The 27,897-nt window shown below is 43.9% G+C and overlaps 1 protein-coding gene across 1 annotated transcript in view; it reads right to left on the bottom strand.

Annotated features, from left to right (window-relative positions):
• LOC306917372 (interleukin-1 receptor accessory protein-like 1) overlaps window positions 1-25,178 on the bottom strand; it is a 515,864-nt gene extending 490,686 nt beyond the window's left edge. Inside the window, exons 1-2 of the mRNA XM_079495579.1 lie at window positions 25,042-25,178; window positions 23,055-23,155 (exon numbers count right to left, since the gene is read on the bottom strand). Of these exons, the coding sequence (XP_079351705.1) occupies window positions 23,055-23,142 (88 nt within the window). The 5' untranslated portion in view covers window positions 23,143-23,155; window positions 25,042-25,178. The remainder of the gene's footprint in view (window positions 1-23,054; window positions 23,156-25,041) is intronic.
• Window positions 25,179-27,897: the final 2,719 nt, after the last annotated feature.

Genomic DNA, 27,897 nt, shown 5'->3' with positions numbered 1-27,897 from the left:
AACACACGGTGTTCCACAAAACCTGCCAAGCAGCAGCGGCCCTGAGCCACTGATCAGAAGAACAGAAGAACATAGCTGTAGCAGAGGTGAGAAAAAGCACTGGAACAGTCCTCATTCCTACTCCACTCAGACCCCTTTTCCACCGGTTGGTTCCCAATGGGAACCGGTTCAGTTCTTTTTGGTTCATAGTCCATGAGCCAGAGCTCCAAATTGGTGGGAAAAACTAGACCTATATTAAATTGTTTATAGGATCAATACAAGTAAATTAATACATGATAACCCTTCCACAGTAGTAGCTTTGTAATATTTTCGATTATTTTGCATATTTTCCTACATCATTTCTCATTTGCATATTTAAAAATGTAAAATTTGTAATACAATAAATCATTGTCTTCGTGTAAGTACTAAGTACTCAATTGGGGAAGTTTCATGGTGATAACAAATAACAATCTAATATAGGTATGGTTTTGCCCACTCAATTCATAATTAACGTTCCAATTTTGGAGCTCTGGCTCATGGACTAAAAACCAAAAAGAACTGAACCGGTTCCCATTGGGAACCAACTGCTGGAAAAGGGGCCAAAGTGTACTCAAAGCTCCATGAAAGAAAACTACTTATTTCTAGTTGTTTTTTGTCAGCCGTTTGTTAGCCCACATCAAGCTATTAATGCTTTGTTCTACGATAAAGAAATAACAATAATTCGGAGAAGTTTTCAGCAGGAAGTTTTCTCGTGGTTCCCAGACTGTCCTGGGACAACGTTCTCTAAAAACATTCAAAACCATATTCGTCTTCAACAGGGGGTCCGGCGGCAAATCATTATTTCAGTCAGACAACTCTTAGAATTAATTTAGAATGTATATTTATTGAGCATAATTGAGCGTAGATATATGAAGCATAGTTTGGCGTCAGGGCTCTGTCCCTATTCATTCCTATTTAACATTTAGTTAACCCATTTTGGGGCGGGAACCCCTTTTGGTGTTAGCATTATGTTATGCTTTAGCTGTTGAAAAATAGCAGATCTACAAGCTCATAGCGCGCCACCGAGTGGCGCGCTACGAGCTTGTATGTCTGTTATTTTTGAACGATTTTTGAACGACTGACATAGAAACATAGCTTTTTCAGAAAACTGTCAGGATGTAGAAGACATTTTTAGAATCTGATCTCAGGTCAAAATGGGTTAAGTTATAAGCCAAATAGAATTTCAGGGAATTAAATAAGACCCCCAGGGGGATCTATAGAAACAGAGCCTACAACAGGTGGATGCTGGGGAGGCGGTGGGATTTGCAAAACCTCACGAGCAGCAGGTTAGCAGCAAGCGAGGCAGGGAGGCAGCAGTAGCAGCGACGCACGTCCCCACAGCAGGAGAGAAGCCAGGAATGAGCAGGTAGGCAGACACGTTTAAATAGCCGCTCTGATCAGGTAAAGAGTGCATGTGACTAGTCACGTGATCAGGAATATAGGCCTAGAAAGTTTTCAGCAGGAAGTTCCCAGAATGTCCTGGGATAACGTTCTCTAAAAACACTCGAATGCATTGGGCGTTTAAGTTAAATAACTCCGAAACTACAAATAATTTCAAAGTAAAAAGTTCCAGCATGTGTCTCCACAGTAAGCTGAATTATAAAAAGTGTGAATGGAGTTTCTAGGTGAAAGTGCTTTTTTGACGTGCCAATATCTGCCATCGAGCCCCATTGTGAATTTCTCAAATTTGAGAGCACTATATTTCTATAACACCGTAAGATGAACCTAAATAGGTTTGAATGGGGTTTCTAGGTGTAAGTATGCATTGGGCGTTTAAGGGGGCACATATTTTGACAGCAGAAACTGCCTGTCATAATTTCTCCCCCCTCCCTATTCCAAAGCCCCCCCAGGTACATTATATATTTAAACTATTTTCAGCAATGGTACACTTATTTTTTCAGTGGGTAGATCTTGTTGAGCTGGTCATTTTGAAAGTAGATCTCACATCATAAATGTGTGGGCACCCCTGTTCTAAACCATCCGTCTTCAACAGGGGGTCTGCATGGGACCCCCAGGGGGTCCGCCAAATCTTTATGTGATGGAGGACATTTAGACAAAAATAGCTGATGTACAAGCTCACAACTCCTCGCTATTGTCATAGAGTCGTGTAGAGGGGAAAAGAGCAGACCATGAACAGCTATGAAAAGGTTTAATCTGCAACACAATTGTATACAATATGTAGTCCCAGCTTCATCTCTCTCATGAAAATGTTGGAAGACTCAGAACAGAACAGAATGTCCCTATCATTCTTGGAAACGCTTTTATTTTAATTTTATTTTTTTAATGTTGCTTTGAGAATGTTCATTTGTCACTATACAACGTGTTAAAGATTGACAATCATTCTACGATCTGTTACCGCAAGGAACCCAAGCATTCCCAAAACAACCCTCAGAATGTTGGCCTTCCTTTGTCAACACATTGTGTGAAATAAAGAACATCCTCACAATGATGTTTTTGTTACATGAGAACCTTTCCTGACTGCTAGCCGTCGCCTGCTGGACAGAACAAACCAACCCTGTGTAGCAACGACCGCTATCAGAATATACAGATCTTTAACTTAAAATATCAGTTTACAGCACCTTTAACAATAACCCCCCATGGGTCTGTGACTGATTTACTTTCGTAACGGCCCTGTTTTGTCCACATCAACATTGTTCACCTCAGACAATCATCCCTCTAGGGAGTTAGCTGGTGTCATGATATGGTTCCCATGACAGCACGAACCCAGCAACCTGTTCGGCTGACAGCGATACACCTGTTCAATCTCAACCAGTTTCGACGGCAAATTTTGATGTACCAACCAGCACATCAGGAGCAATTAGGGGTTCAGTGTCTTGCTGAAGAACACTTCGACACTAACTCTGGGGGAGCCCGGGTTCGAATTGGCAACCTTGCGGTTACCATCCGGCAACTCTACCCCTGAGCCCATCATAAGGTTTTAGTCGACTAAATCTACAGCACATTTTGTCCACAAACATTCATTTTGGTGGGCCTTGGTGCCGTCGTAATGCCTGGCTGATTTTACACCTGGTTGCATGTTGAAAATAGCCGATGTACGCGTCACAGTGAGATGCGCTGCTTGTGAGCTTGTAGATTTGCTATTTGTTTTTTAAATGACTTGTCTTTTAGTTCTACTGGATCTCTTCTCCACTGTCCCACCCTAACAGTTAGTCTAGTTTGTTGACATAATTGTCTATATTTAGTGTGAGTTTTTATTTAGTTTTCATCAGTGAAAAAAGGTAGTTGACGAACATTTTCATCACTGTGTCAGGTGTATATGCTTCACCCATAAGGTCCATGTTTAACACCAGCTATTCAAATGTTAAAAGACTAGGCACAATAAGCCAAGGCTTCACCTTTTTTGTTTATTTTTCTTTTTGAAAGATAACAAATGCAGGCACTACACTGTATTAATGTGTTTTTCTCTTTTAATGACAAAATAAAATAGGGAAAAAAAACTACTACTAAAATGACGCTAGGGATATGTCGCAGTGCACCTGCCCTGCATGTAAATCTCAATTATGTCAGTGCAGGGAAACATATCAGTTTTGTGTTCATCGCGAAAGCCCTGCCTCGACCCCCTGAGAGAATGATGATGACATTAGTGTGGGTTCGCCACAATATTGCTCGACATTGATTGAGACAGATTTAACCTTTCTCGTCTCTCCCTCTCTCTCTCTATCCCTCGCTCTCTCTCTGTATCCCCCATCTCTCCCTCTCTCTACCCCCCCATCTCTCCCTCTCTCTACCCCCCCCCTCTCTCTCTCTCTCTCTCTCTCTCTCTCTCTCAATAAATAAATAAATACAAATAAATAAATAAAAATAAACGATTTTTAAAAAGTAAAAAAAAAAGTCTCTCTCTCTCTCTCTCTGTATTGCTCCCCCCCCCCTCCTCTCTCTCTCCCTCCCCTCTGCAGTCATTATTTCCCATTCCTTAGGCAGACACTGATTCCCCAGAATCCCCAGACAAACTGCTCATACCCCCCCACATCCTCCAACAACAATTCCCGGCTATGCATTTACCCCGAACACACCTCCACTCACACAACCGCTCTGAAGCTAAATAAAAAAAATAGAAAAATCACTCCGCTTTTTCCTCGTGCACCGTATGCCAAAAGACGTCTCATACCGCCTCCTCTGACATGTCATACCCATTTTGCCAGAAAAAGGGGGGGAGGGGGCGTTACGCGTATTATGCTTCTTCTCTCTCGTTCCTATTATAAGTCTGACTTTGAGGTTCTCTGGCTCTGTCATTCTGATGAAGAGGAGGTTCTCTGGCTCTGTCATTCTGATGAAGAGGAGGTTCTCTGGCTCTGTCATTCTGATGAAGAGGAGCTGTAAATAAAATGAGACCCCGTCGTCACCCCCCCCCCCCCCCCCCCCCCACCCCCCGCCTGACAAGCCCTGGCTTTCCGTTAGAGATCAGGCAACTCGTCATCCGTCTCTTCCTGTGTATTTATTTACCGCCGCATGATGCGGGGTCCCACAGCGCCGCGCGCACACACGCACGCACGCACGCACGCACGCACGCACGCACGCACGCACGCACGCACACACACACACACTAGCGTTGCTGTCGGGCAAAAACCTCTTATCTCCATATTCTGACATTTCGTGTTTTTTCCTAAATTAACCCATTTAGGCCTGACGTTGAAATGTATAAAATGTCTTCTAAATCCTGACAGTTTTCTGTCAGGATTTGCGCCACATTTTCACTATTCTTTCAAAAATAGCAGACCTACAAGTTGAATTAACCCATTTTGGGGCGGGAACCCCATTTGGTGTTAGCATTATGTCATGCTTTAGCTATTGTAAAATAGCAGACCTACAAGCTCATAGCGCGCCACCGAGTGGCGCGCTATGAGCTTGTAGATCTGCTATTTTCCAATAGCTAAATTATAACATAATGTTTAAAACACCAAAAGGGGTTCCCGCCCAAAGTGGGTTAACGCCCTAACTTGATCATACTACAGCGTCACACAAAAGCATCAAAAGTAGCCAAAACAGATCTGCTTACTTTTGCCAATTTTGAATCTTGAAAAGTACCAGTTTTGGCCATGTGAGGTTTCCATCCGACAGACTGAATGATGAAAGTACATTTCTTTATGTTTTTCCTTCTTTTATGTCTTTTTTTTTTATCGAGTTGGAGCTGCTGCTCGCTGTGTGGAAAGCATCAAGGACATCCACTGACAGTCAATTAAATGTACAGTCGTCGTCACGTGCACACACACACACACACACACACACACACACACGTCACACTACTTTTTCCCATGCAGGCACATGCTCAGGAAAAGGGATGTCGAGATTAATAAGTCAGTCGAGTTAAAAGCAATAGGATCTTCCTATATATGTACAGTATATAGCCAGCCTTAACCCATTTCGACCTGAGGACGATTTTACAAATGCCTTCTAAATCCTGACAGTTTTCTGAAAAAACCCATGTTTCTCAAACTATTTCATGTCAAGGACCCCCAGAATTATCTGTATTTGGCCGCGGACCCCCATCTGAAAATATGTTGTTGCAGGGACCCCACAGAAGCAAAGATTTCAGTTCAAAACGTTCGCTCTGAAAGAATATATTAAAATATTTGCGCCACATTTTCGCGATTTTTCAAAAATAGCAGACCTACAAGCTCGTAGTGCGGCACTCGGTGCCGCGCTATGAGCTTGTAGATCTGCTATTTTTCAATAGATAAAAGGGGTTCCCGCCCAGAATGGGTTAACGGGGCTACTCGTGGTTTTGGCCAATAACAAGAGTCGTCTTAATTGGACGAGACAGTGAGAGTCCTAACGGGCGGGGGGGGGGGGTGACGGGGGGGGACGGGGGGGGCACGTTTGGCACGTCGTGCAAATTCAATTAAAGCGAAGCCACTTGACTTTGTAATTGATATTAAAGGACTTTAAATATGGCAGCAAGCTGTCAGCGAGAACAATGGTTCAGTTGGCAGAAAGAGGGCAAGAAGAAAACAGTGAGGAGGACCGAATCGTACTGTTATGAAAAGTTCTTCCACGCGAAGCCTTTTCTAAACCCATGTGAAGGATCATATCACACACACACTATACAGTAAGAACTCTCCTAAGTTATTAATAACAAAAAAATCACACCCGTGTGAACTGAGTGGTGCAACAGTGACGTCACACACTAACCATAGCAACCATGCTCCTTTTTTGAGTGGACAGGTACACGAACATACAGACAAAGCTGTTTGTTGGAGTGGTTTCCACCACTCAAAAAGAAAAGAAAAAGTCACACCCGTGTGAACTGAGTGGTGCAACTACACATTTATTGTTATAGTTACTGTACATTAGAACCAGGAAAGCATCTGTGTCATAAGTACTCATAAGTGATGTCAGTGACGTCACACACTAACCATAGCAACCATGCTCACCCGTACAGGCACAAACACACACGGGTACTAACAAAGCCGGTTGTTGGAGTGATTTGCACCACTCAAAAATATCCGGCAGCGGGGATAAAAAAAAATCACACACATGTGAAGTGAGGGACACTCTTATCATCGTACATCATCATGTCGATTTGCTCAGACACATAAATTACGTAAATTCTCCTTTCATTATCAATGGCATTCAATAGAGGGTATGCGCATGCATAAAGTGAATGGCAGATCGAGTGGCAAAGTGAGCAACAAAGTGAATTTAATGTTGTTTAAAGTCATTTTATGCAATCAAATAGGACTTTTCTGTTTGGATGTATGGGCTGTCAAGGCCAGAAAGTAGTTTTTTGCGACTCAGTAGGCGTTCCCTCATAACTTCTGGGTATGATAATGATGTCACGTGCATACCCTCTATATTTGTGTTAGCACAAAAAGCTGATTTGCTCAGACACATATGACGTAAATTCTCCTTTCATTGTCAATGGCAAATGTGACACGAGTTAGGACAAAAAGCTGTATATAGGAGGGGCTAGTGCCCCTAAAAAATCACACCCGTGTGAACTGAGTGGTGCAACAGTGACGTCACACACTAACCATAGCAACCATGCTCCTTTTTTGAGTGGACAGGTACACGAACATACAGACAAAGCTGGTTGTTGGAGTGGTTTGCACCACTCAAAAATAACGCATCCCCACCGGAGCTAAAAATGAATGACGTTGGGGGTTGGGGGGTCATGAACTATGGCTATATGTATTCCCTGCAGTACAAGGTAATCTCATATCTCTTGAGTGCATACTTATGATAGCTAACTGTACACATAGAGGCTGTTATTAACGTTGCTATATCAGTGCTGGAAATGGTCCATGCTGTTCAATTACGCCTATTCCCCATTCTACAGGCCACTGCAATTGCACAATAATTCACCGCTCCACAACAGGCCAACGTTTAAGTCCACCACAAACGGTTGCAGTTCACAACTTTTTTTTGCAATCGACAAATCGGCAATCATCTAGACGAGCTCGTAATATGCACACAACACATAGCCGGCTAGAGAGGAGGGAAGAGACTGATCTTTGAATGAGAAAAGGTGTATATTGTACGAGTGTACTTGTTTTGAACAAAGATAAGAAAGAGTTTGCTGCAGGCTTAGAGAACATTGGCCTAACCTAACCTCTAAAACCCAATGAGAAAATGGGCATTTCTCCGTTATATAATGCATCATATTGGCTTTCAATGCGTGCTAATGCCTGTCCTGATTTCTGTGGCAAGGTCCCCTCGGTACATTCTGATCACTACAGCACTGGCAGACTAATGAATAACAGTAATAGTAATAATAACTGGTTCTCTTAATCCTTAGGCTCTATTTAAATATATATCCATTTTGTTTTACTTTACTTTAGTTTTACTTTATATTTTTTAAACTCTACTGTAGGCCTACATACTTTGTTGAACATACAATAGAGGGTATGCGCATGCTTAAAGTGAATGGCACATCGAGTGGCAAATCGAGTGGCAAAGCAACATGCAAAGTGTGTTTAACATTGTTTAACGTTGTTTAATGCAATCAGATATGACTTTTCTGTGTGGATGTATGGGCTGTCAAGGCCAGAAAGTAGTTTTTTGCCACTCAGTAGGCCTTCCTGCATAACTTCCTGGTTTGATGATGATGTCACGCTCATACCCTCTATAGTGAAAATAGCTACTTACAGAAGTAAATTGACTAAATTAGAAGCGCTAGTCATGGACACTGCAAAAAAAACAACAACAGACGACCCCGAATCAAATAAATTGCGTCAACTGAGGGGGTTTTGACTCTTGACTTGATAGGACTAGGGGTCTTGACTAGATACTGTGGTGCGGGATCATGATTGTGTGGCAGTCCACCACACAATAATGCATATAGGGGAAACACTGATACAACACCTCCATAGCTCTGAGAGTGTACAAATGGAACCAAACACTGACCCTTACGTAAGGGGTTCCTCAATCCTCTCAGGAGTTGCAGACATGATAATGGTCCATTGAGGGGGTCCCTTTAGAACCCACTCAAGGAACCCCGAGGGTCCCTAGACCCCACATTGAGAGCCACTGGATTAGAATCGTGAGTGCATTGTGTATGAGATTAATAACCTTATCTTCGTGTCGTTTTTCAACAAACAATATCTCCCCCGTGCACACATGCTGTGAGTGACACACACACACACACACACACACACACACACACACACACACACACACACACACACACACACACACACACACACACACACACACACACACACACACACACACACACACACACACACACACACACAGTTCATCTTCCCTCCGTCAATACCCCTATAGCTGCCACAAATGTTGAATGATCGCCCCTTCCAGTATGGCGCTCGTTCACAGCAATGAAAGATTGATCACACGCGCGGATATATTGGAAATGAAATGCTTCTCCCCAGTCGCACTCCCACCCCCCCTCCTCTCCCCTCCCTCCCTCCCACCGCTCACCCCCCCCCCCCCCCCGTTCCGGCAGGAGACATGCCTCTTGAACGAGGCCCCATCGCCAGACGCAGCGGCTTGCTTGGCGGGTCGCCACTTAACGGCCGAGGGAGGGTTACTGGCAGTTACTGGTGTAAAGTACATTTACTTAAGTATTGTAGCCTTGCGTAAGCTAAGAACGTAGCTAGAACATATCTATATAATGTACAGTGTCATTATATAGATATGTTCTAGCTACGTTCTTAGCTTAGGCATGTTTCTTGATAAATGCTTTTTATATATGTGATGTATTCCCATGCTTTTGTTCTTGCTTAATGTAAATCGCTCTGGATTAAGAGCGTCTGCTAAATGCCTAAATTGTAAATTATAAATTGTAGCCTTGTACAATTTTGAGTTATTTGTACTTTACTTGAGTATTTCCAATTTCCAATATTTTTTACTTCTACTACTACACTACATATAGGATCTAAATATCTTTCCTAAATTATTTTAAAACTTTAGTTACTGGTTACTTTCAAGACAGACTGTTGATTCCAGGACAAAACGATTAGCCATCGGGAAATAACGGAAAAAACCCCCAGATTGTATGTAGATTAACCACTTCAGCCATACAGTATATGCATTTCGGCCATTGAAAATAGCAGATGTACAAGCTCACGCTGCGACGCATTGTGAGCTTGTAGATCCGCTATTTTCAAAAGACAAGATAAGAAAACATGAAATGGGACATTCTGTAAAATGAGTACTTATACTTTTGGTACTTTAAACACGTTTTGCTGCCAATGCATTTGTACTGTTACTCAAGTACCTTTTGAATTCCGGAATTTTACTTGTAATAGAGTATTTTTATATTGCAGTATTGTTACTTTTACTTAAGTATAAACCTTGAGTATACTTTTCCCACCACTGCGCAGGATTGCGCGCGCCGGGGCAAGCGTAGACACGCTGCGGCGGGCGGCGTGCGGGGCCTCCGTCGTGAGAGTGAGATGGCGATCAATCTGACGATTTATGAGCAGGGGGGCTAGTCACTCAATGAAGGTCTGCTTCCTGACCAGAGATAATGTTGCAGCACACGACAACAACGGGGACAAAAACAGGGGCTTGGGGGGGGATGGAATCTCTCCGAACTGCTTAGAGTATATCGAGTATATTGTCTGCTAGTGTGGAGCAGTGGCAACACTGTTATATGCAATTTACCCAATCTGGAGAATCTGATCGTTTATACCATTAAAGGTATATTCAGTGATTTGACTTAATTCAAATATCACTTATGTTTTCTTTTTTTCTGGATAATCCTCCCTACTATAGAGTGAGCCCCTGGGGTCAAAAAACCAGTTTTTTGACCCCAGTTTTGGTGGCGGGTGGCAAAACCTTCATCCAATCAGGATGAGTGGGGCCTTCCTCCAATCATGATCGAGTGGGGGCGGGCCTTGGTGCACATGCTGTTGGCCTGTTGCACTTCCCCCCACTGTAGAGCGTGCATGTGCACATTTTGTTACCGGGGCGGACTGGGTGGTTTTCCAAATCACTGAATGCTCCTTTAATACCAGAAATTATAATATCGTTTTGAAGCTTTGTGACAGGGCTAAACATTCTCCCCTTCCTCCACACACACGCACACAGGAACAGTTTTGACATGGGTTTTGACCTGATCGGGGCACCTCTAGTTGTGAGATCGGTTATTTTCAATAACCGGGGGGGGTAATATACACAGAGCTGTTAATTCCCATGGCATTTGTATGCATCCCCGGAGGTACAGTCATATTAAGGGTTGTATGCATCCCCGGGGGTACAGTCATCCCCGGGGGTACAGTCATATTAAGGGTTGTATGCATCCCCGGGGGTACAGTCATCCCCGGGGGTACAGTCATATTAAGGGTACAGTCATATTAAGGGTTGGCCAAATACACGCCAGCCATCTCTGTGCTTCCAGGACTCGGCTATCGCATCGCTGACCAACTTCTGTGCCCGTCAGCATTTAACAGAGTTATTAATTCTCAGTTGTTTTTTTTCGGCTGTCTGTGGACACTGTGTCTGTGGACACTGTGTCTGTGCAACTGTAACCATGACATCGATCCCTAACATATTTGTGACAGCCCTATACCACTACCGACACCGACAGGTTGGCGTGGAACTTTATTAGAGCAAGATGAACAATATCTGGCCAACCAGGCACTGTCTGCGATCAATGGAAACCATGGAAACGCTTGTTCTGTGTCCTCTCCCCCTATACAATATGACTCTGGGAGCAGAGCCTTTAGAGGCCCCTGCTGACGGTAATCCCACGCGTACTGTGAAAGTTATTGCTTCTGGAAAGTCTTTACACACACACACACACACACACACACACACACACACACACACACACACACACACACACACACACACACACACACACACACACACACACACACACACACACACACACACACACACACACACACACACACACACACACACACACACACACACACACACACACACACACACACACACACGCGCGCAAAGGCATGACAAATGTATCTCCTCGCGGTGGTTGAAAAAGCAACAGCGGTGGAGAGTAAATAAGAAGTGCATTCATTTTACTCAAGTAATGTACTTTAAGTACAAATTTGCGGCACTTATATTTCCATTTAGTTAATTTACTTTAAGTTACTTAAAGGGCCACTTCACCCCTTTTGCAACCAGATCATAATTTTTAATGATGTTTGGGAGACAAGAAACAAATCAAATCAAAGTGTCTGTGATGCCCTTAGAGTATATATGAATAGAGACGTCACCCGAGTTCTCCTCCCATCCACTTGCATTAAGTTGCTCAAAAGCGCATGAGGCGATTTCACTCCTCCTTCCTTGTAGGAACAGAGTGCATTCTGGGATTGATTGGGCCAAACACATGAACGCGCTGCCATTGCACTGAAACCGCGTTCACGTGTCATCATGAACGTGCACAATGATAGTCAACGGACCAGCGCGTCCATGTGTTTGGCCCAGGCTGCAATAGCAAATTCGGCCACTATGTCCATTGCGCCTCAGGGTTTCCTCCGGGTGCCGTCTCTATTCATATATATACTCTAAGGTGATGCCATGGACACTGGCCTCACTTCCTTCTTGGACTACATGTCGTCTCAGTAAAGACAGCGCTCCCCTATCCACAAGGTGGGGTGAGTGCAGCAAAGCATTATGGTAATTGTAGTAATTCAGCAGTGAGACTTCCTTCTTGGACTACATGTTGTCTCAGTAAAGACAGCGCTCCCCTATCCACAAGGTGGGGTGAGTGCAGCAAAGCATTATGGTAATTGTAGTAATTCAGCAGTGAGACTGGATTACTGGATTGAAATACTGCAATATCTAAAAACACATATTACCCACATAAAACCCCAGGAAAGTGTTTCTTAAGCCTCCCAAACACCATTAAAATAAGATCTGGTGGCAAAATGGGGTGAAGTGGCCCTTAAAATACATCTGTTCCACTAAATCTCAAGAGGCAAATATTGTACTTTTTACTCCACTTACAATTATTTGGCAGCTTTTAGTTACTACTTTGCAGATACAGATTATGAATACAAAACACGCATGGATTAACCATTTAAGCCCTATTTTATATCTGTATTTAATTCCTGTTTTTTATACCGATCTACGAGGCCTTTTACTTGTAATGTGTTATTGGTAGTTTAATTAACCCATTTTGGGCGGGAATCCCTTTTGGTGTTAGCATTATGTTATGCTTTAGCTATTGAAAAATAGCAGATCTACAAGCTCATAGCGCGCCACCGAGTGGCGCGCTACGAGCTTGTAGGTCTGCTATTTTTGAAAAATCGAAGAACGACGGACATAGAAACATAGCTTTTTCAGAAAACTGTCAGGATGTAGAAGACATTTTTAGAATCTGATCTCAGGTCAAAATGGACTAAGTAAAAAAGATCTTGAGAACTTCTTCCACCACTGCTCTTGAGACCAAAAACAAACGACCAAAAGAAAGAAACTGTGCAAAGCCTGACAAATGTATCTATTCTCGGTGTCTGAAAGCAAAACCATGTTGGTGCAACGGGATTTTGCTTCTGTTGGAGTTCACCGCTAGACAAGCAGGCACACAGGCTACCAGGGGATATTTGTCACACTCAAAGCATTTCCAATGGTCTATTTTACTGGGCTGTAGTAGTAAGGCAGTAAGGAGTGGACAACAGGGGATTTAATTGCATCTCACTCCAATGTTTCCAAAAGTGCACATAGGGAAGTGGCCCGAAAGCACAGTATTTCGGATGGTTAAATATCCCCAGTATGAAAGCACAATATAGATAGTTGAGGAGATGGGTTATCAGTGTTGCCATGTCCGCTTCTTATAAGCGACTTTGGGCTTGTTTTTCTGTAAAGTCTCTTGTAAATTATTGGTAGTTTGTGTGTAGTTGCTTATTTGGGCTTCATTACTAATGTCGGGTTATACCAGTTGTTCTCAAACATTTTCAAATTGTTTTAAAAGGGGCAGCCATATAGCCTAGTGGTCATAGTGAGCTCGCCTGATATATGCGTTCCTCAGCATCTCTGCGGCAGGTGCCGGCAGATGCCGGTCTGTGGCGGATTAGGAGGCGTTGCCGGTGGCAGAGGAAACACTGCCACGGCTGTTGCCGCAGCCAGAGAATGCACTCGCTGCTTCTGAGTGTCGAGGCGTAGTGTTGATACGAGAGCTTTGCCTAAATTCACAGGCCAAGTCTCGTCTCACAAGACATCCAGGTCCTACAGGAAAGCTGAGCAGAACCAGAAGTCTCACGAGATGAGACTTCCCTTTAACCCCCAATTGCTACGCAAGTGCCGTAGAATGGCTGGTCGCTGCTCCTAGTGGGGTAAATGCAGAGGACAAATTGTGTGCAAATATACGAAAGAACACCCAAGGACTACTACTACTACTAAATCATAGAGAAAGACCCTCAAAATAACATGTATTTTGTGTTGTTTGTGTTTAACCCATTCTGGGCGGAAACCCTTTTGGTGTTAGCATCATGTTATGCTTTAGCTATTGAAAAATAGCAGATCTACAAGCTCATAGCGCGCCACCGAGTGGCGTGCTACGAGCTTGTAGGTCTGCTATTTTTGAAAAATCGAAGAGTGACTGACATAGAAACATAGCTTTTTCAGATTTGTTTTCCTTTGTCAGGATGTAGAAGACATTTTTAGAATCTGATCTCAGGTCAAAATGGGTTAATAGCAGATCAACGCATATACTGTAGGTTGAATGTGGCGTAGTCACTTCTTTTGGGCTTGTTTACATAGACTCGGTTGCTCATATCTCTCGCACAAACTGGCAACACTGATTGATAGTACACTGGCATAAAGTGATGTCTATCTCTGCAACCCTTTGAAATGAGAGGTGATTCAAGTTGCTCATTATGCTTGCATCACACATCACAGGAGCATGTACTCTGTACTGTATAGCACGCATGCACACACGTGTATACGATGTTTGATGGTGCTATGCCACGGAGGAGAATCCCCCTTAGTGGATTACAATTCTGGCTTTGATCTTTGCTTAGATGGGGAGGGGGATTCAAAGCGATGACACTGCCTGTCACAAAGCCAGTTTTTTTACTTGACCCCTGGGGCATCACGTGCCCTATTTATTTAGTTTTGATGTCAGTCATTTGAATTTTGTGAGCACCTGCTGATGGGACCCCAGGGACCCCCAGGGTTCCTTGGAGGGGTTTCACAGACATTGCGACAATAGCCCAACTACAAGCTCACAATGCCTTGCAGTGAGAGATGGTAGACAGTTAAGCCAATTTCACAATATCTGTGGAACAGGGTCAAACTAGAAAGGTTGCAATTTTGAAAAATTGCAGTGTGGTTGCCGCAGTCGCTTACATAGGCCCCTCCCACTAATGTTGCCAGCCAATTAGAATGTCACGTCAACCTTGTGATCATGCGTAAGTAATTCGGAGGGGTTTTGGTATGGTTGGTATGGTTTTTGCACCATACGGTTACATTTTTTGCATTTGCGGTGCCCCCTATGGATGAAAATGGAATTGCTTTTGGAACTTGGTTGATTGAACCACCCGCGTGATTTGGGATGGATCGGACATTCTGTTCGTGATTTATGGCATTTTTTGTAAAATAGGCCCCTCCTACTAACTTCGGACGATGATTGCGGCCGAACGATACGCACTACCAAAATTCTGCAGTTGGTGTTTTAATCGGATAGGTCCGGAGATCATGTGTGCCAATTTTTGTGAGATTTGGACAAAATCTGTAGGAGGAGGAGCAAAAAGTGTGTTTTGAAGAAAATGGAAAAGGATTTTTTTCCCTGACGAAAATGGGCGTGGCCTATATGGGGAAATGCAAGGAATCCATGGAAAAGGAACTTTTGATTTTACGACTTACGGTTCAAGAGTTATAGGGAAAAACGTAAAGTGGGCTGTTATAGCGCCACCATGAGGCCGACTGATGTAATTCCTTTTCAATTCATTTTCATAATTATTATGAACCTCCCCCCCAAGTCTTGTAAATATGGCGCTTACAGTCTCCAAGGGAAAAAAATACTTAAATGTAGTCTTCGATTTCCCCATTATAAGTCTATGGAGAACTAATTAATTAATATCAATTAAACTATACAACGGATCTCTTAGCAAAATACAAGCACACGATTCCCGATGAAGCCGGTCGATTTGACATATGGCTCGTAGAGCGGCAAAGTATCCAAATTTACAATAACAATAGTCTGGTTAGGGCAACCACACTAACTAAATGCATTGGGCCTCATGCGGCAGTAAGTTCCTAACATTTCCTCTTACGTTTCTTCCTAAGTGAATTCCTAAGAGAAGTCGAGTCAGATTCATGAAACGTTGTTAAATAGGCAGAATTGTTCGTAAGTATGTTCTTATGATGATAAATCCCAATCCTCGTAACTTGAAGGGGTGTGCCAGTTCATCCAAATTATCATAGGTAGACACCTCATCTATCCTAAATAGCATCCAAAAAATAAAAATACATCGCATGGATGCACCTGGGATGTATCCTCAGTGATGTATCCTAAGGTCATCGGGGTTTCGGGTCTCACAACATCATACCTTTCACTCAGGTGACCCAGCCGGGGGTGATCAAGTCCCGACTTACAGTACGTCCCAGTAGCTACCCTCGATCAGTCCCATTAGGGAAAGACCAGGGCCACACAATCCGATGCTCCAGAACTACTCTGCCGGAACTGGGAGTTAGAGGAACTGGCACGTGGACGGACTAGGCTCTGTGGATTGACTCCTGTCCGGGCCCCTCCTACGTCTCACCAGGTCCATCCCTGCTCTCACCAGGTCCAGGACCTGTCCGTTGCACCAGTCTCCCAGCACCAGGCACGTCATTCAGGAGTGGTGGATTCTCAACCCACAATGGTTATGCATGGTGGTGCTGCAGGCTCCGCTTGCGGCTTGAATGGCCCTCCTAAAGGCCTCACCGTGGCTAATTACCATAGGGAACCGGCCCCACCAATCCCCATATAAGGCATGTGTAGATTAATGTGATTAATGTGTAGATTATTAGGTGCCGGTGGTTGAGAAATGTGAGAATCCTTGCTTTAACCCATTTTGATCAGATCACAGGAGCATGTACTCTGTACTGTATAGCACGCATGCACACACGTGTATACGATGTTTGATGGTGCTATGCCACGGAGGAGAATCCCCCTTAGTGGATTACAATTCTGGCTTTGATCTTTGCTTAGATGGGGAGGGGGATTCAAAGCGATGACACTGCCTGTCACAAAGCCAGTTTTTTTACTTGACCCCTGGGGCATCACGTGCCCTATTTATTTAGTTTTGATGTCAGTCATTTGAATTTTGTGAGCACCTGCTGATGGGACCCCAGGGACCCCCAGGGTTCCTTGGAGGGGTTTCACAGACATTGCGACAATAGCCCAACTACAAGCTCACAATGCCTTGCAGTGAGAGATGGTAGACAGTTAAGCCAATTTCACAATATCTGTGGAACAGGGTCAAACTAGAAAGGTTGCAATTTTGAAAAATTGCAGTGTGGTTGCCGCAGTCGCTTACATAGGCCCCTCCCACTAATGTTGCCAGCCAATTAGAATGTCACGTCAACCTTGTGATCATGCGTAAGTAATTCGGAGGGGTTTTGGTATGGTTGGTATGGTTTTTGCACCATACGGTTACATTTTTTGCATTTGCGGTGCCCCCTATGGATGAAAATGGAATTGCTTTTGGAACTTGGTTGATTGAACCACCCGCGTGATTTGGGATGGATCGGACATTCTGTTCGTGATTTATGGCATTTTTTGTAAAATAGGCCCCTCCTACTAACTTCGGACGATGATTGCGGCCGAACGATACGCACTACCAAAATTCTGCAGTTGGTGTTTTAATCGGATAGGTCCGGAGATCATGTGTGCCAATTTTTGTGAGATTTGGACAAAATCTGTAGGAGGAGGAGCAAAAAGTGTGTTTTGAAGAAAATGGAAAAGGATTTTTTTCCCTGACGAAAATGGGCGTGGCCTATATGGGGAAATGCAAGGAATCCATGGAAAAGGAACTTTTGATTTTACGACTTACGGTTCAATAGTTATAGGGAAAAACGTAAAGTGGGCTGTTATAGCGCCACCATGAGGCCGACTGATGTAATTCCTTTTCAATTCATTTTCATAATTATTATGAACCTCCCCCCCAAGTCTTGTAAATATGGCGCTTACAGTCTCCAAGGGAAAAAAATACTTAAATGTAGTCTTCGATTTCCCCATTATAAGTCTATGGAGAACTAATTAATTAATATCAATTAAACTATACAACGGATCTCTTAGCAAAATACAAGCACACGATTCCCGATGAAGCCGGTCGATTTGACATATGGCTCGTAGAGCGGCAAAGTATCCAAATTTACAATAACAATAGTCTGGTTAGGGCAACCACACTAACTAAATGCATTGGGCCTCATGCGGCAGTAAGTTCCTAACATTTCCTCTTACGTTTCTTCCTAAGTGAATTCCTAAGAGAAGTCGAGTCAGATTCATGAAACGTTGTTAAATAGGCAGAATTGTTCGTAAGTATGTTCTTATGATGATAAATCCCAATCCTCGTAACTTGAAGGGGTGTGCCAGTTCATCCAAATTATCATAGGTAGACACCTCATCTATCCTAAATAGCATCCAAAAAATAAAAATACATCGCATGGATGCACCTGGGATGTATCCTCAGTGATGTATCCTAAGGTCATCGGGGTTTCGGGTCTCACAACATCATACCTTTCACTCAGGTGACCCAGCCGGGGGTGATCAAGTCCCGACTTACAGTACGTCCCAGTAGCTACCCTCGATCAGTCCCATTAGGGAAAGACCAGGGCCACACAATCCGATGCTCCAGAACTACTCTGCCGGAACTGGGAGTTAGAGGAACTGGCACGTGGACGGACTAGGCTCTGTGGATTGACTCCTGTCCGGGCCCCTCCTACGTCTCACCAGGTCCATTCCTGCTCTCACCAGGTCCAGGACCTGTGCGTTGCACCAGTCTCCCAGCACCAGGCACGTCATTCAGGAGTGGTGGATTCTCAACCCACAATGGTTATGCATGGTGGTGCTGCAGGCTCCGCTTGCGGCTTGAATGGCCCTCCTAAAGGCCTCACCGTGGCTAATTACCATAGGGAACCGGCCCCACCAATCCCCATATAAGGCATGTGTAGATTAATGTGATTAATGTGTAGATTATTAGGTGCCGGTGGTTGAGAAATGTGAGAATCCTTGCTTTAACCCATTTTGATCAGATTCTAAAAATGTCTTCTACATCCTGACAGTTTTCTGAAAAAGCTATGTTTCTATGTCAGTCGTTTTTCGATTTTTCAAAAATAGCAGACCTACAAGCTCGTAGCGCGCCACTCGGTGGCGCGCTATGAGCTTGTAGATCTGCTATTTTTCAATAGCTAAAGCACAACATAATGCTAACACCAAAAGGGGTGCCCGCCCAAAATGGGTTAATACAGCCAACGCTCAAGCTTGCGGCTGAATAGCACTGATTTCCATGTGGCTTTGCGATATCAAATCCTCCTTGTAATGACTGCATTAGCATCCCTAAATGTGATGTGCTGTATTAAGCAAAAAGAAGAACTAGGGGGGAAAAAAAGCGCTGTACATAATTATTCTGCCCGCCCAACCATTCAGGCAATATCAGCATTCTAGCAAACAAAGTGGGGACCCCTCTGTCGCAGGACAAATGGATACACTCGCCTACACATGCATTGTTAGGGATTAGTGTGACAGATATGCTGGCGTGCACGGTATGTGTTCCTTGCTGTTTTTTCCCGTGGCCCCCGCGTACAAGTGCAGGCGAAGCATTACTCAAAGATGGGTGTTCCTAATGCAATCATCTACAGATAATGGTGGAGCGTATGTGCGATGAATGCTGCGGAAGGTGCCGCAGCATATGCATGTTGTGCGTGGGTGTGTGTGTGTGTGTGTGTGTGTGTGTGTGTGTGTGTGTGTGTGTGTGTGTGTGTGTGTGTGTGCGTGTGCGTAGGAAGATGGATGGAGATACGTTATGTGTATTCATGGTCCCTGAGAGAGCCAGTTCCATGATCATTTAACTTCCCTTTAATGGATGGAATGGAGGAAGGATTGTCTAGTTTGATTTGCAAAGACAATTAAAAAAGACAAATGGATTCTATGCCTGTGATTACAGTCATTAGTAAACAAAACATTTTTGTGCAGCTTAAAAAAAAAACAATACTTAAAATGTGCTTGTACTGGCTCTGGCAATCCTTAACCCATTTTGGGCGGGAACCCCTTTTGGTGTTTTAAACATTATGTTATAATTTAGCTATTGAAAAATAGCAGATCTACAAGCTCGTAGCGCGCCACCGAGTGGCGCGCTATGAACTTGTAGGTCTGCTATTTTTGAAAAATCGTTAAAATGTGCCTCAAATCTTTCAGAAAATTGTCATGATTTAGAAAACATTTTTTTTAAATTTCGACGTCAGGCCTTAATGGGTTAATTGACTAGGTGATGAATGTATTTTTAATAAATCCCTACGGTTCAATGTAATGAATCATATGTAAAGAAAGTAAGACAGAGCGACACTGCAAATGTCAGATTAGGTGATTAAATAGCCATAATAAACCAACAATAAATCATAAAAAATAACAGGGCAACACATCATGATTTTAAAAAGACCATGACACAAATAACAACACAACTTTCCTCTGGTGAAATTATGCATAAAAGGCACAATCAACCCCTCCACCCCTCCTCCTCCTCCCACTCCCCAAGGGCACCCCCGACGCGCTGAAACATTGCTTCTTTTAATTCAATCAATCTGAAGGAGACAAGTGGAGTCGCTTTGCGGCCACGGCTCGCATTCAGCCCTGCCATTCGTCATATAGCGCTCTGACGACGCAAAGCTCCCGCGCGTGACTTCTAATGAAGCCAATGGGATCTTAGAGAGAGGGGCGGGAGGGAGGTTGGGGGGGTGGCAATGGACAAGGGCCTGGGCTTCCGAGTATACGGCGGTGCTCATTTATCAGCGGACGCGTTTCGAATCCTTGCCCCGGGCGATGGGCTCATTCGCTGAGCATCCTAGGAGAAAGCCCCGTGGGGAATTCTGCTGGGGAAAAAGCAAAGCAAGAGAGACCCTTTTGATGAGCCTGTAGGTCCAGTCCTGCACCTGGCTCTGATATGCATGGGTAAAAAAATAAAATAAAAACATAAAAGGACCAACACCAGCAACTCCTGGAGAAAAAAGGAGAGAAACAGACTTGCAAAAGCTTTCATCTTTGTTCCATCTTGGCCATTGAATGTACCCACAGTCCTTCATCCATCGGCACTGCTGGATGTTTGAAAAGAGGGAAAAATAGGCTAATTGGAGCCTAAATGCAAACACTTGAGAACTTCACATGTCCTGCCATTGGCAATTCAGCAGATTGTCAGTGCATTATCAGAAACAGAACATTGTGTCAGTTAGAAAGGGGGGCATTTGCCAAGGTGTTATATGTTAATTCTATTCAGATTTCCCCGATAGATTAGAGTTCCTCTGCTGGACACTTATTTTCAATAGCAGTGGAATTAGCAAGGCTAATTTGTGAATAAAACATGCAGGGAAAACATGCATTTTCAGAAAACGTTGAGGAAAAGATCAGGAAAGCATGAAGAGTTGGAATGGTACATCTGTAGGCCATAGAGTATATAAAAGGATAGAGACTGAACTGGCGCAAAGCTCCGCCCCCCCAGCTATTCATGTCAGTGGAAGTTGCTCAGTGGCGTTTTGAAGCACCCGGAAGACTGCCAGAAGTACCGTCTCAGAACGTCTACTTCCGCATTTGACCACCAAATTTTGGTGGTCAAATGCGGAAGTGCAACCGAGCGCTCAATGTTAAAGCCCAGCTGCACGGGGTTTCCCGGTCATGAATACACGGGTCCGCCTGTAGTGCCTCCTCCTACCACTAGGGCCCAGAGCTTCAACGTTGAATAGCCTCACTGGCCCCTTGCTGTAGGCAGTTTGGTTTTTGCCATGGTGGCTACAGTTTACCAGTTCACTAATGCGTGATCGTTTAGCTAGAATGGAGTTCAGAAAGGGACGTTCAAAAGTCACAACAGCTAAATATATCGGAAAGTGATACGAGACTAAGCAGAAGAATGAATACGATAAAGATTATTCAAAAGACCAGCAGTTCCGCTGGCTTCAGAGCAGCTTACAGTAGACAGAGGACCAGAGACTCGGAGCTGAACTTCCTAGAATTTGTCCATTCTTTAATGCGACTAATAGGGACATCTCAAGGGTAACCGACTGCCACAGCGTCGTGATAATCCATCCACAAAGGATCCCGACAGGATTAAATCACTGCAACTGATAGGCAAACAAAAACCCGCCGTACTCCAACAGTGACCCCTGTCTTGATCATTAGCAGAGTCACAAATCGAATGACCCAAGCATTTTCTACGCTCTCAATCCAGACCTTGGAAAAAACGGGGGAAAGGACAACAGCACCGCTTTGGGTTTTCACGGTACAGCGGTCCAAAGCGAAAAACGGCAAGAGGGCAACGTGACATTCCTAGCGTAGTACCCAGGAACAAATCCTCGATACTCAAGGTTGTGCCGGGAGATCAAAATGTATTTACACGTAGGACTGAATTCAACCGAGGCTCTTAAAGAATGTGCACCGTTCCGTTCCTGCACAACCAAAAATCCAAGCCGGGCCATTTCTCTTTTCATTTTAGGCGGTTTGTAGATGACAAAATATGCCTCGCGGCGTTAAAGCACATTATGTGGAAACTGGAAACACATTCTCTCTACCCAACTCATAAACAAAAGGCAGACGTGAAGATGAAGGGTAACCGTTTTGCATTGTTTTTCGATGTTCAGGGTAGTTGCGACCAATCATGCTGAGTAATGACGGAACGCAGACGTGAAGGGGGGAGTAGGTTACCAAAACCATTACTTGTACCTTTTTGTGGTAAAAGCGCTCAAACCTTCTTCTTTCCTGCCTTGATCTCCTAACACCCCACGTGGGGTGGGGTGCTCTCTGTAATCCGGTGCTGTTTATATACTTTGGGCCATTCATCACTCAAATAAAACATGTTATCGATTATTGAACCAACTGATTTCCCTCTTTACAGTATGTAGCGCCAAATTCTGCTGCATGCCATAGCCTGAGAAGACGTTCGGGTGACCATGTTCCGCCCACCGATTCAGTCACTCGGTCAGTAGCCTGGAACTCACCTATGCTTTTTATGGCATAGGCAGCTCCCGGCAGGATCCGCCGGGAGAAACTATGCGCAGCTGCGCGACATGAGAATAATTACTTAGAGTGACAGAGAGAGAGAGGAGTGTGTGTGTGTACATGTGTGTGCGTGTGTGTGTCAATTTAACAAAGGTGCAGACGATCAGAAATCAGCAGAGAGTGAGAGATGTTTGCGCTACTCTATGCCGAATTGAAGTGGACTCGGACCCAGCCTTTTTTTTCCTCCCTGGAAATAAAAACGTCTGGGTTTCCGAGGCTACTCGGTCAGTGACGACGCTCCGTTCGGAGAATTGGAAGGCATTGCGGACTCCCCCCATTGACTTAAAGGCCATCCAATAAGGAGCAAGTGGTGAAAAAGGCACTACTAGCACAGCGACTGAATATAGACCGACTTCGGTAAAAAAACAACAACAAAAAACCAGCAGAGACCTACCTGAACCTCTCTTCGACACCACCTTCATGCAGTGGAGCACGGCGGCGTGCAGCAGCTGCAGCAGCAGGAGAGCAACGGGAGCTTTCATGTTTCCACCAGTCCTACGAGAGACAGAGAGAGACAGAGAAGTTTCAGGGCTTCATGTTCGTGTGTGTCAGTGTCTCCGTCTGAAGCGAACCACTCATGCGTCGGCTGAACGGGGAAGGGGATCAAATGAATAATTACAGTGTAAATGGGTCGCGGATGCTGAGCGGGGTTTCGCTTTTAATGTGCCGTCTGGTCAAAGCTCAAACGTTTAAAGTCAATGATACGTGTTGAGAGCTAACAGAAAATGATGATAGGCATGTAGATACCTTATTACGCGCAGGGAAATGCCAGAGTTCAGGTCACTAGTTACAGCATACTTTTCAGGATTCAAATGCAAACATACCGTAGCAGCAGATCTACAAGCTCGAAGCGCTCGTGGATCTGCTACTTTTGATGCGCTCGTGCAGACGCTGTGGTGTGATCAAGTAGGGCATTCATTTAATGAAGACAAAACTTTTTGAGTGGTGCAACCACTCCAAGGAACAGCAAAGTCCGTGTTCACCTATGTGACACCTATGTGACTCGTGTTAACCTATGTTTGTGTGTGACTCATGTGTGACTCATGAGTACCAGTAGGGGCGCTGTCGTGCCAGAAACAGAGAGAGAGAAATAGTGCTGCACTGTTGCCTGCTAATGAGAGCGAGAGAGAGAGAGAGGGGGGGAGGGTGTAAGGGGGGGGAGTTGCACCACTCAGTTCACACAGGTGTGATTTCTTTTACATGCAGGCCCTTCAGCACAAACCTTTGCAGCATAACAAAATCCAGGACCAAAAAACAACAAAAAACAAAACAAAACATGGTACACAGGACACAACACAACAAGAGCACTAAACGACCACTTGACAAAAAAGGTTAAAATATGGAGATAAGAGGTCTCTGCCGAAAGCGACGGTATATACAGAGAGAGAGAGAGAGAGAGAGAGAGGTTTCATAATAGTAAAGGTAACTGGTAACATGAGACAGTGAGCCATAGGGCCTACAGTAATTTGCAGTGAGTCAGATTCAACAACATAAATATCAGATTGAATAGTGTGTGTCAGAGGAAATTGTGGTGAAGTGGGAACAATCTATACATAGTAGTGCGGAAAGTATATGGTCCGCAAAGCTCTACAAAAACACATTGTGTGAGCAGCTCCAGAACCAACTAAAGGACAGAGTCGTGTCCTCACCATCACTGTCTTGTCCATTCTCAACTAAGGACCCCCAGTTGAACCCATTAAGACCTGAGACCAGATTCTACAAAATGTCTTCTAAATACTGATAATGATCTGTATTTGGCTGCCGGCCCCCATCAAAATTTTTCTAAAATAGCTGATCTACAAGCTCATAGCGCAGCACTATGAGCTTGTAGATCTGCTACTTTTCAAAGTTTAAAATAATGGTTAAAATTGAGTTCAAAGCTAAAGTCACACAGATGCGTCCCAGCTCTTAATGGGTAAAATATACATAAAATGGGTTTAATATGCATTACACTGACTACTGACCCACTGTTGGGCAGAAACCTTATCTCCATTATTCTAACTTGTGTTTTTTCACACTACAGCGTCACACAAAAGTATCACAAGTAGCAGATCCACAAGTTTAAAACGAGGCACGAGAAGACACGTTTTGAGCTTGTTTTTGAGCTACTTTTGAATCCTGAAAAGTTACAGTTTTGGACATAATAGGTTTCCACCCGGCAATATGTAACAGTATGTGGTAAAGACAGAGACTTCCTTTACCACTTATGTGTTTAGCCTATATTATGGTCAGCAGCACCAAACCATTTGAATGCTACGTCATATGCTAGCTACGTACATGTGTAATTGGGGGAGTTTGTGTTCACTTCCTGACCAAGTTTGCAATTGCATATTCATTTCAGGTTGATACACAGACAATAGCGTGGATGAAACATTACATACCATGTATTGATTAAACAGAACTCATCATTGCTAAACAAACACTAGTGGTCTCTCTGATCCTACTAAAAGAGTCACACATGTCACGGTGTGTGAGGTGAGGACCCAGAAGCAGAACACGGCAGGCAGGCAGATCAAGTCCAGTATTTATTAACGACTAACTAAACAGGACATACAATAAAGGCAGGAACACAACATAACAAGAACTATAATCTGGCAAAGGACTACTGAACACAGGGAGGTTTAAATACACAAGACTAACTAGACACAGATGCAACATAACTACAATCAACATATCATTGGCTGAGACTTAAACAGGACACATGTGTGAAATACAAAGACTAATCACAAGGTTAGACAAGGCAGGTAGCAAACATTAGAGCAGACAGGAAACACTAGGAACTACACCACAATAAAAGTACACAGGGGGGTTTGAACAGTCAGAGTTAGACAAGCTCTATAGCTGTTATGCTTGATTTAGGCATGTCAATTTATTGTTTTCCTTTTTTTGAATTACCTTTTTTGTGAAACACTAGCACTAGACACCTTCCTTGCAAGAAGAAAAATAAATCGGCATTCATCTTTGGTTGTCTATTCTGTACACCTAGCCCTCATCAAAATGAACTATTTTATACAGTAAGAAAATACATTGAGGCAAAGGCTGTATTACAAATATGCACTGGCCAAGACGTAGGAGTATTACACGTCCCATGCTTCTGAGAAGACAAGACAAAACAAGGCTACTGTCAGATACAAATTACATAAATACAATAAAACCAAATAAATACTATAAAACTGAAAACACAAATAAGATGAACTGTGAGCTTAACATCAAAGCAGATGCAGCTATTCGTAAGCATCTCCATTCATCATCCTTTAATTAAAACTCCAGAGTGTCTTGTTTGGACAGAGGCTGATAAGAAAGTAGTTTCTCTAGATTTGTCTTTCTGAAAGAAAACAAAAAAGCCATTTTACTATGAAAATCATGGGAAGATTGTCCAATAGTAAAAAAAATGGTTCAGAAGCTGTGTTCACGTCCACTCTTCCACTGGAAATAACAAAGCTCGGAGGCAAAGCTCTCTGTCTACCGAGCAATCTTCGTTCCTACTCTCACCTATGGTCATGAAGTGTGGGTCTTGACCGAAAGAATAAGGTCGCGAATACAAGCGGCCAAAATGAGTTTTCGACGGGTGGCTGGCATCTCCCTTAGAGATAGGGTGAGAAGTTCAGTCGCGCGAGAGAGACTCGGAGTAGAGTCGCTGCTTCTTCGCCTGGAAAGGAGCCAGCTTAGGTGGTTCGGGCATCTCGGGCGTCTCCCTAGGGAGGTCCTCGAGGCACGTCCCACTGGGAGGAGACCACGGAGCAGACCAAGGCGCAGTTGGAGGAAACACATCGACTCGCTGGCCTTGGAACGTCTCGGGATCCCCCATGGAGAGGGAAGTCTGGAGCTCTCTGGTGGAGCTGTTGCCCCCGCGACCCGACTACGGACTAAGTAAGGAAGATGGATGGATGGAACCTGCTTCCGGTCTCCTAAAACGGTGGCCACCTACCACGCAGATATGGGAAGTACACCAGAGATGGCATGTCTTTCTTTCTTTTTTTTCCTTTTTTGTCCTTGGCCCAGAGCCAGGCCCCTGTACCGTTCTTCCTGTTCATCCCTGACACACGCCACAGTGGCCGCAAGTGTCGTCCAAGAACATGTGGCACGACTCGAGAGTTGACTTTGAAGAAGTGCATAGTGTGAACAGGAAGGGAGAGAAGATGCCAGCATACCTGTCAGGCCCCCAGTCTCTTATGCCCGATATCTGGTTGTATGCAGGTGTCGTGCAGCAGAAATAGACAATCTGCAGTGCAAGCTCGTAGATCCGCACCCACACATTAAGTATAGCTCAGGCTTAAAGGGATATTTCACATTCAAACTAGGGTCTATGGTCATTTAAACCCATTATAGGTGGGAACCCCTTTTTGTAACCTATACCCTTCAGGACGGGAACCCATTTTGGTACAGTACAGTATATATGTACAGTATATAGCGACATAAATGTTTTGTAATTATTGAGTGGTGTAAACCACTCCAACAACCAGCTTTGTCTGTATCTATGTGTCTATGTGTCTATGTATGTGTGTACAGTACCTGTACGTGGGACCCAAAAGAATGAGCATGGTTACTATGGTCACTGACATTACGTCAGACCACAGCTGATCAGGCTATATAAGACCTTGCACCACTCAGTTCACACGGGTGTGATTTTTAAATATACTTGAAGACTTTCAAGTCTTTCAAGGTCTTTTTAGAATCTTTTTAGAATCGGCCTCAGTCCGAAATGGGTTAATGTCTATGTCTACTCTGGCTTTTGTTTGATTCAGCATTTAGATATTTGAAATGAATTTGATCAGACGATGCCCAATCCTATACAAACCCATAGTAGCGTCAAACACCATGATAGAATAATCAAAAACACCCGTCCTTGATTCTCAGGACTGATATTGTGTGATATCCTGCATGCACACTGAGGCCTAGTTCACACGTACCAAACACCAATCAAGCAATGTTTGATCGTTTTTTTTGGCCACCACAATGCTTTTCCAATGGGAGTCACATGGTTTGATCAAACATTTGTGTTTGATTGCTGATTGTTCCCCCCTCATCAAACAAAAATGTTTGGTCAAACCATGTGACTCCTATTGAAAATGAAAAATGAATTGGAGCAGCAATCAAACAGCAATCAGACATCACACACGGACCGAACATTTGTTGTGTAGGCGTGTACGAAGCCTGAGGGCTCCAATGTGACAGATTCTTTGTATTATTAGAATATAATTGTACAACAATTATCTGTGCCGTTTCAAGCACAAGGC

Source organism: Electrona antarctica (genome assembly GCF_951216825.1).
Source record: "Electrona antarctica genome assembly, chromosome: 24".
In the NCBI taxonomy this organism is placed as follows: domain Eukaryota; kingdom Metazoa; phylum Chordata; class Actinopteri; order Myctophiformes; family Myctophidae; genus Electrona; species Electrona antarctica.
The sequence above is the reverse complement of the archived record's forward strand: the minus strand, read 5'-3'. Positions and strand labels throughout refer to the sequence as shown.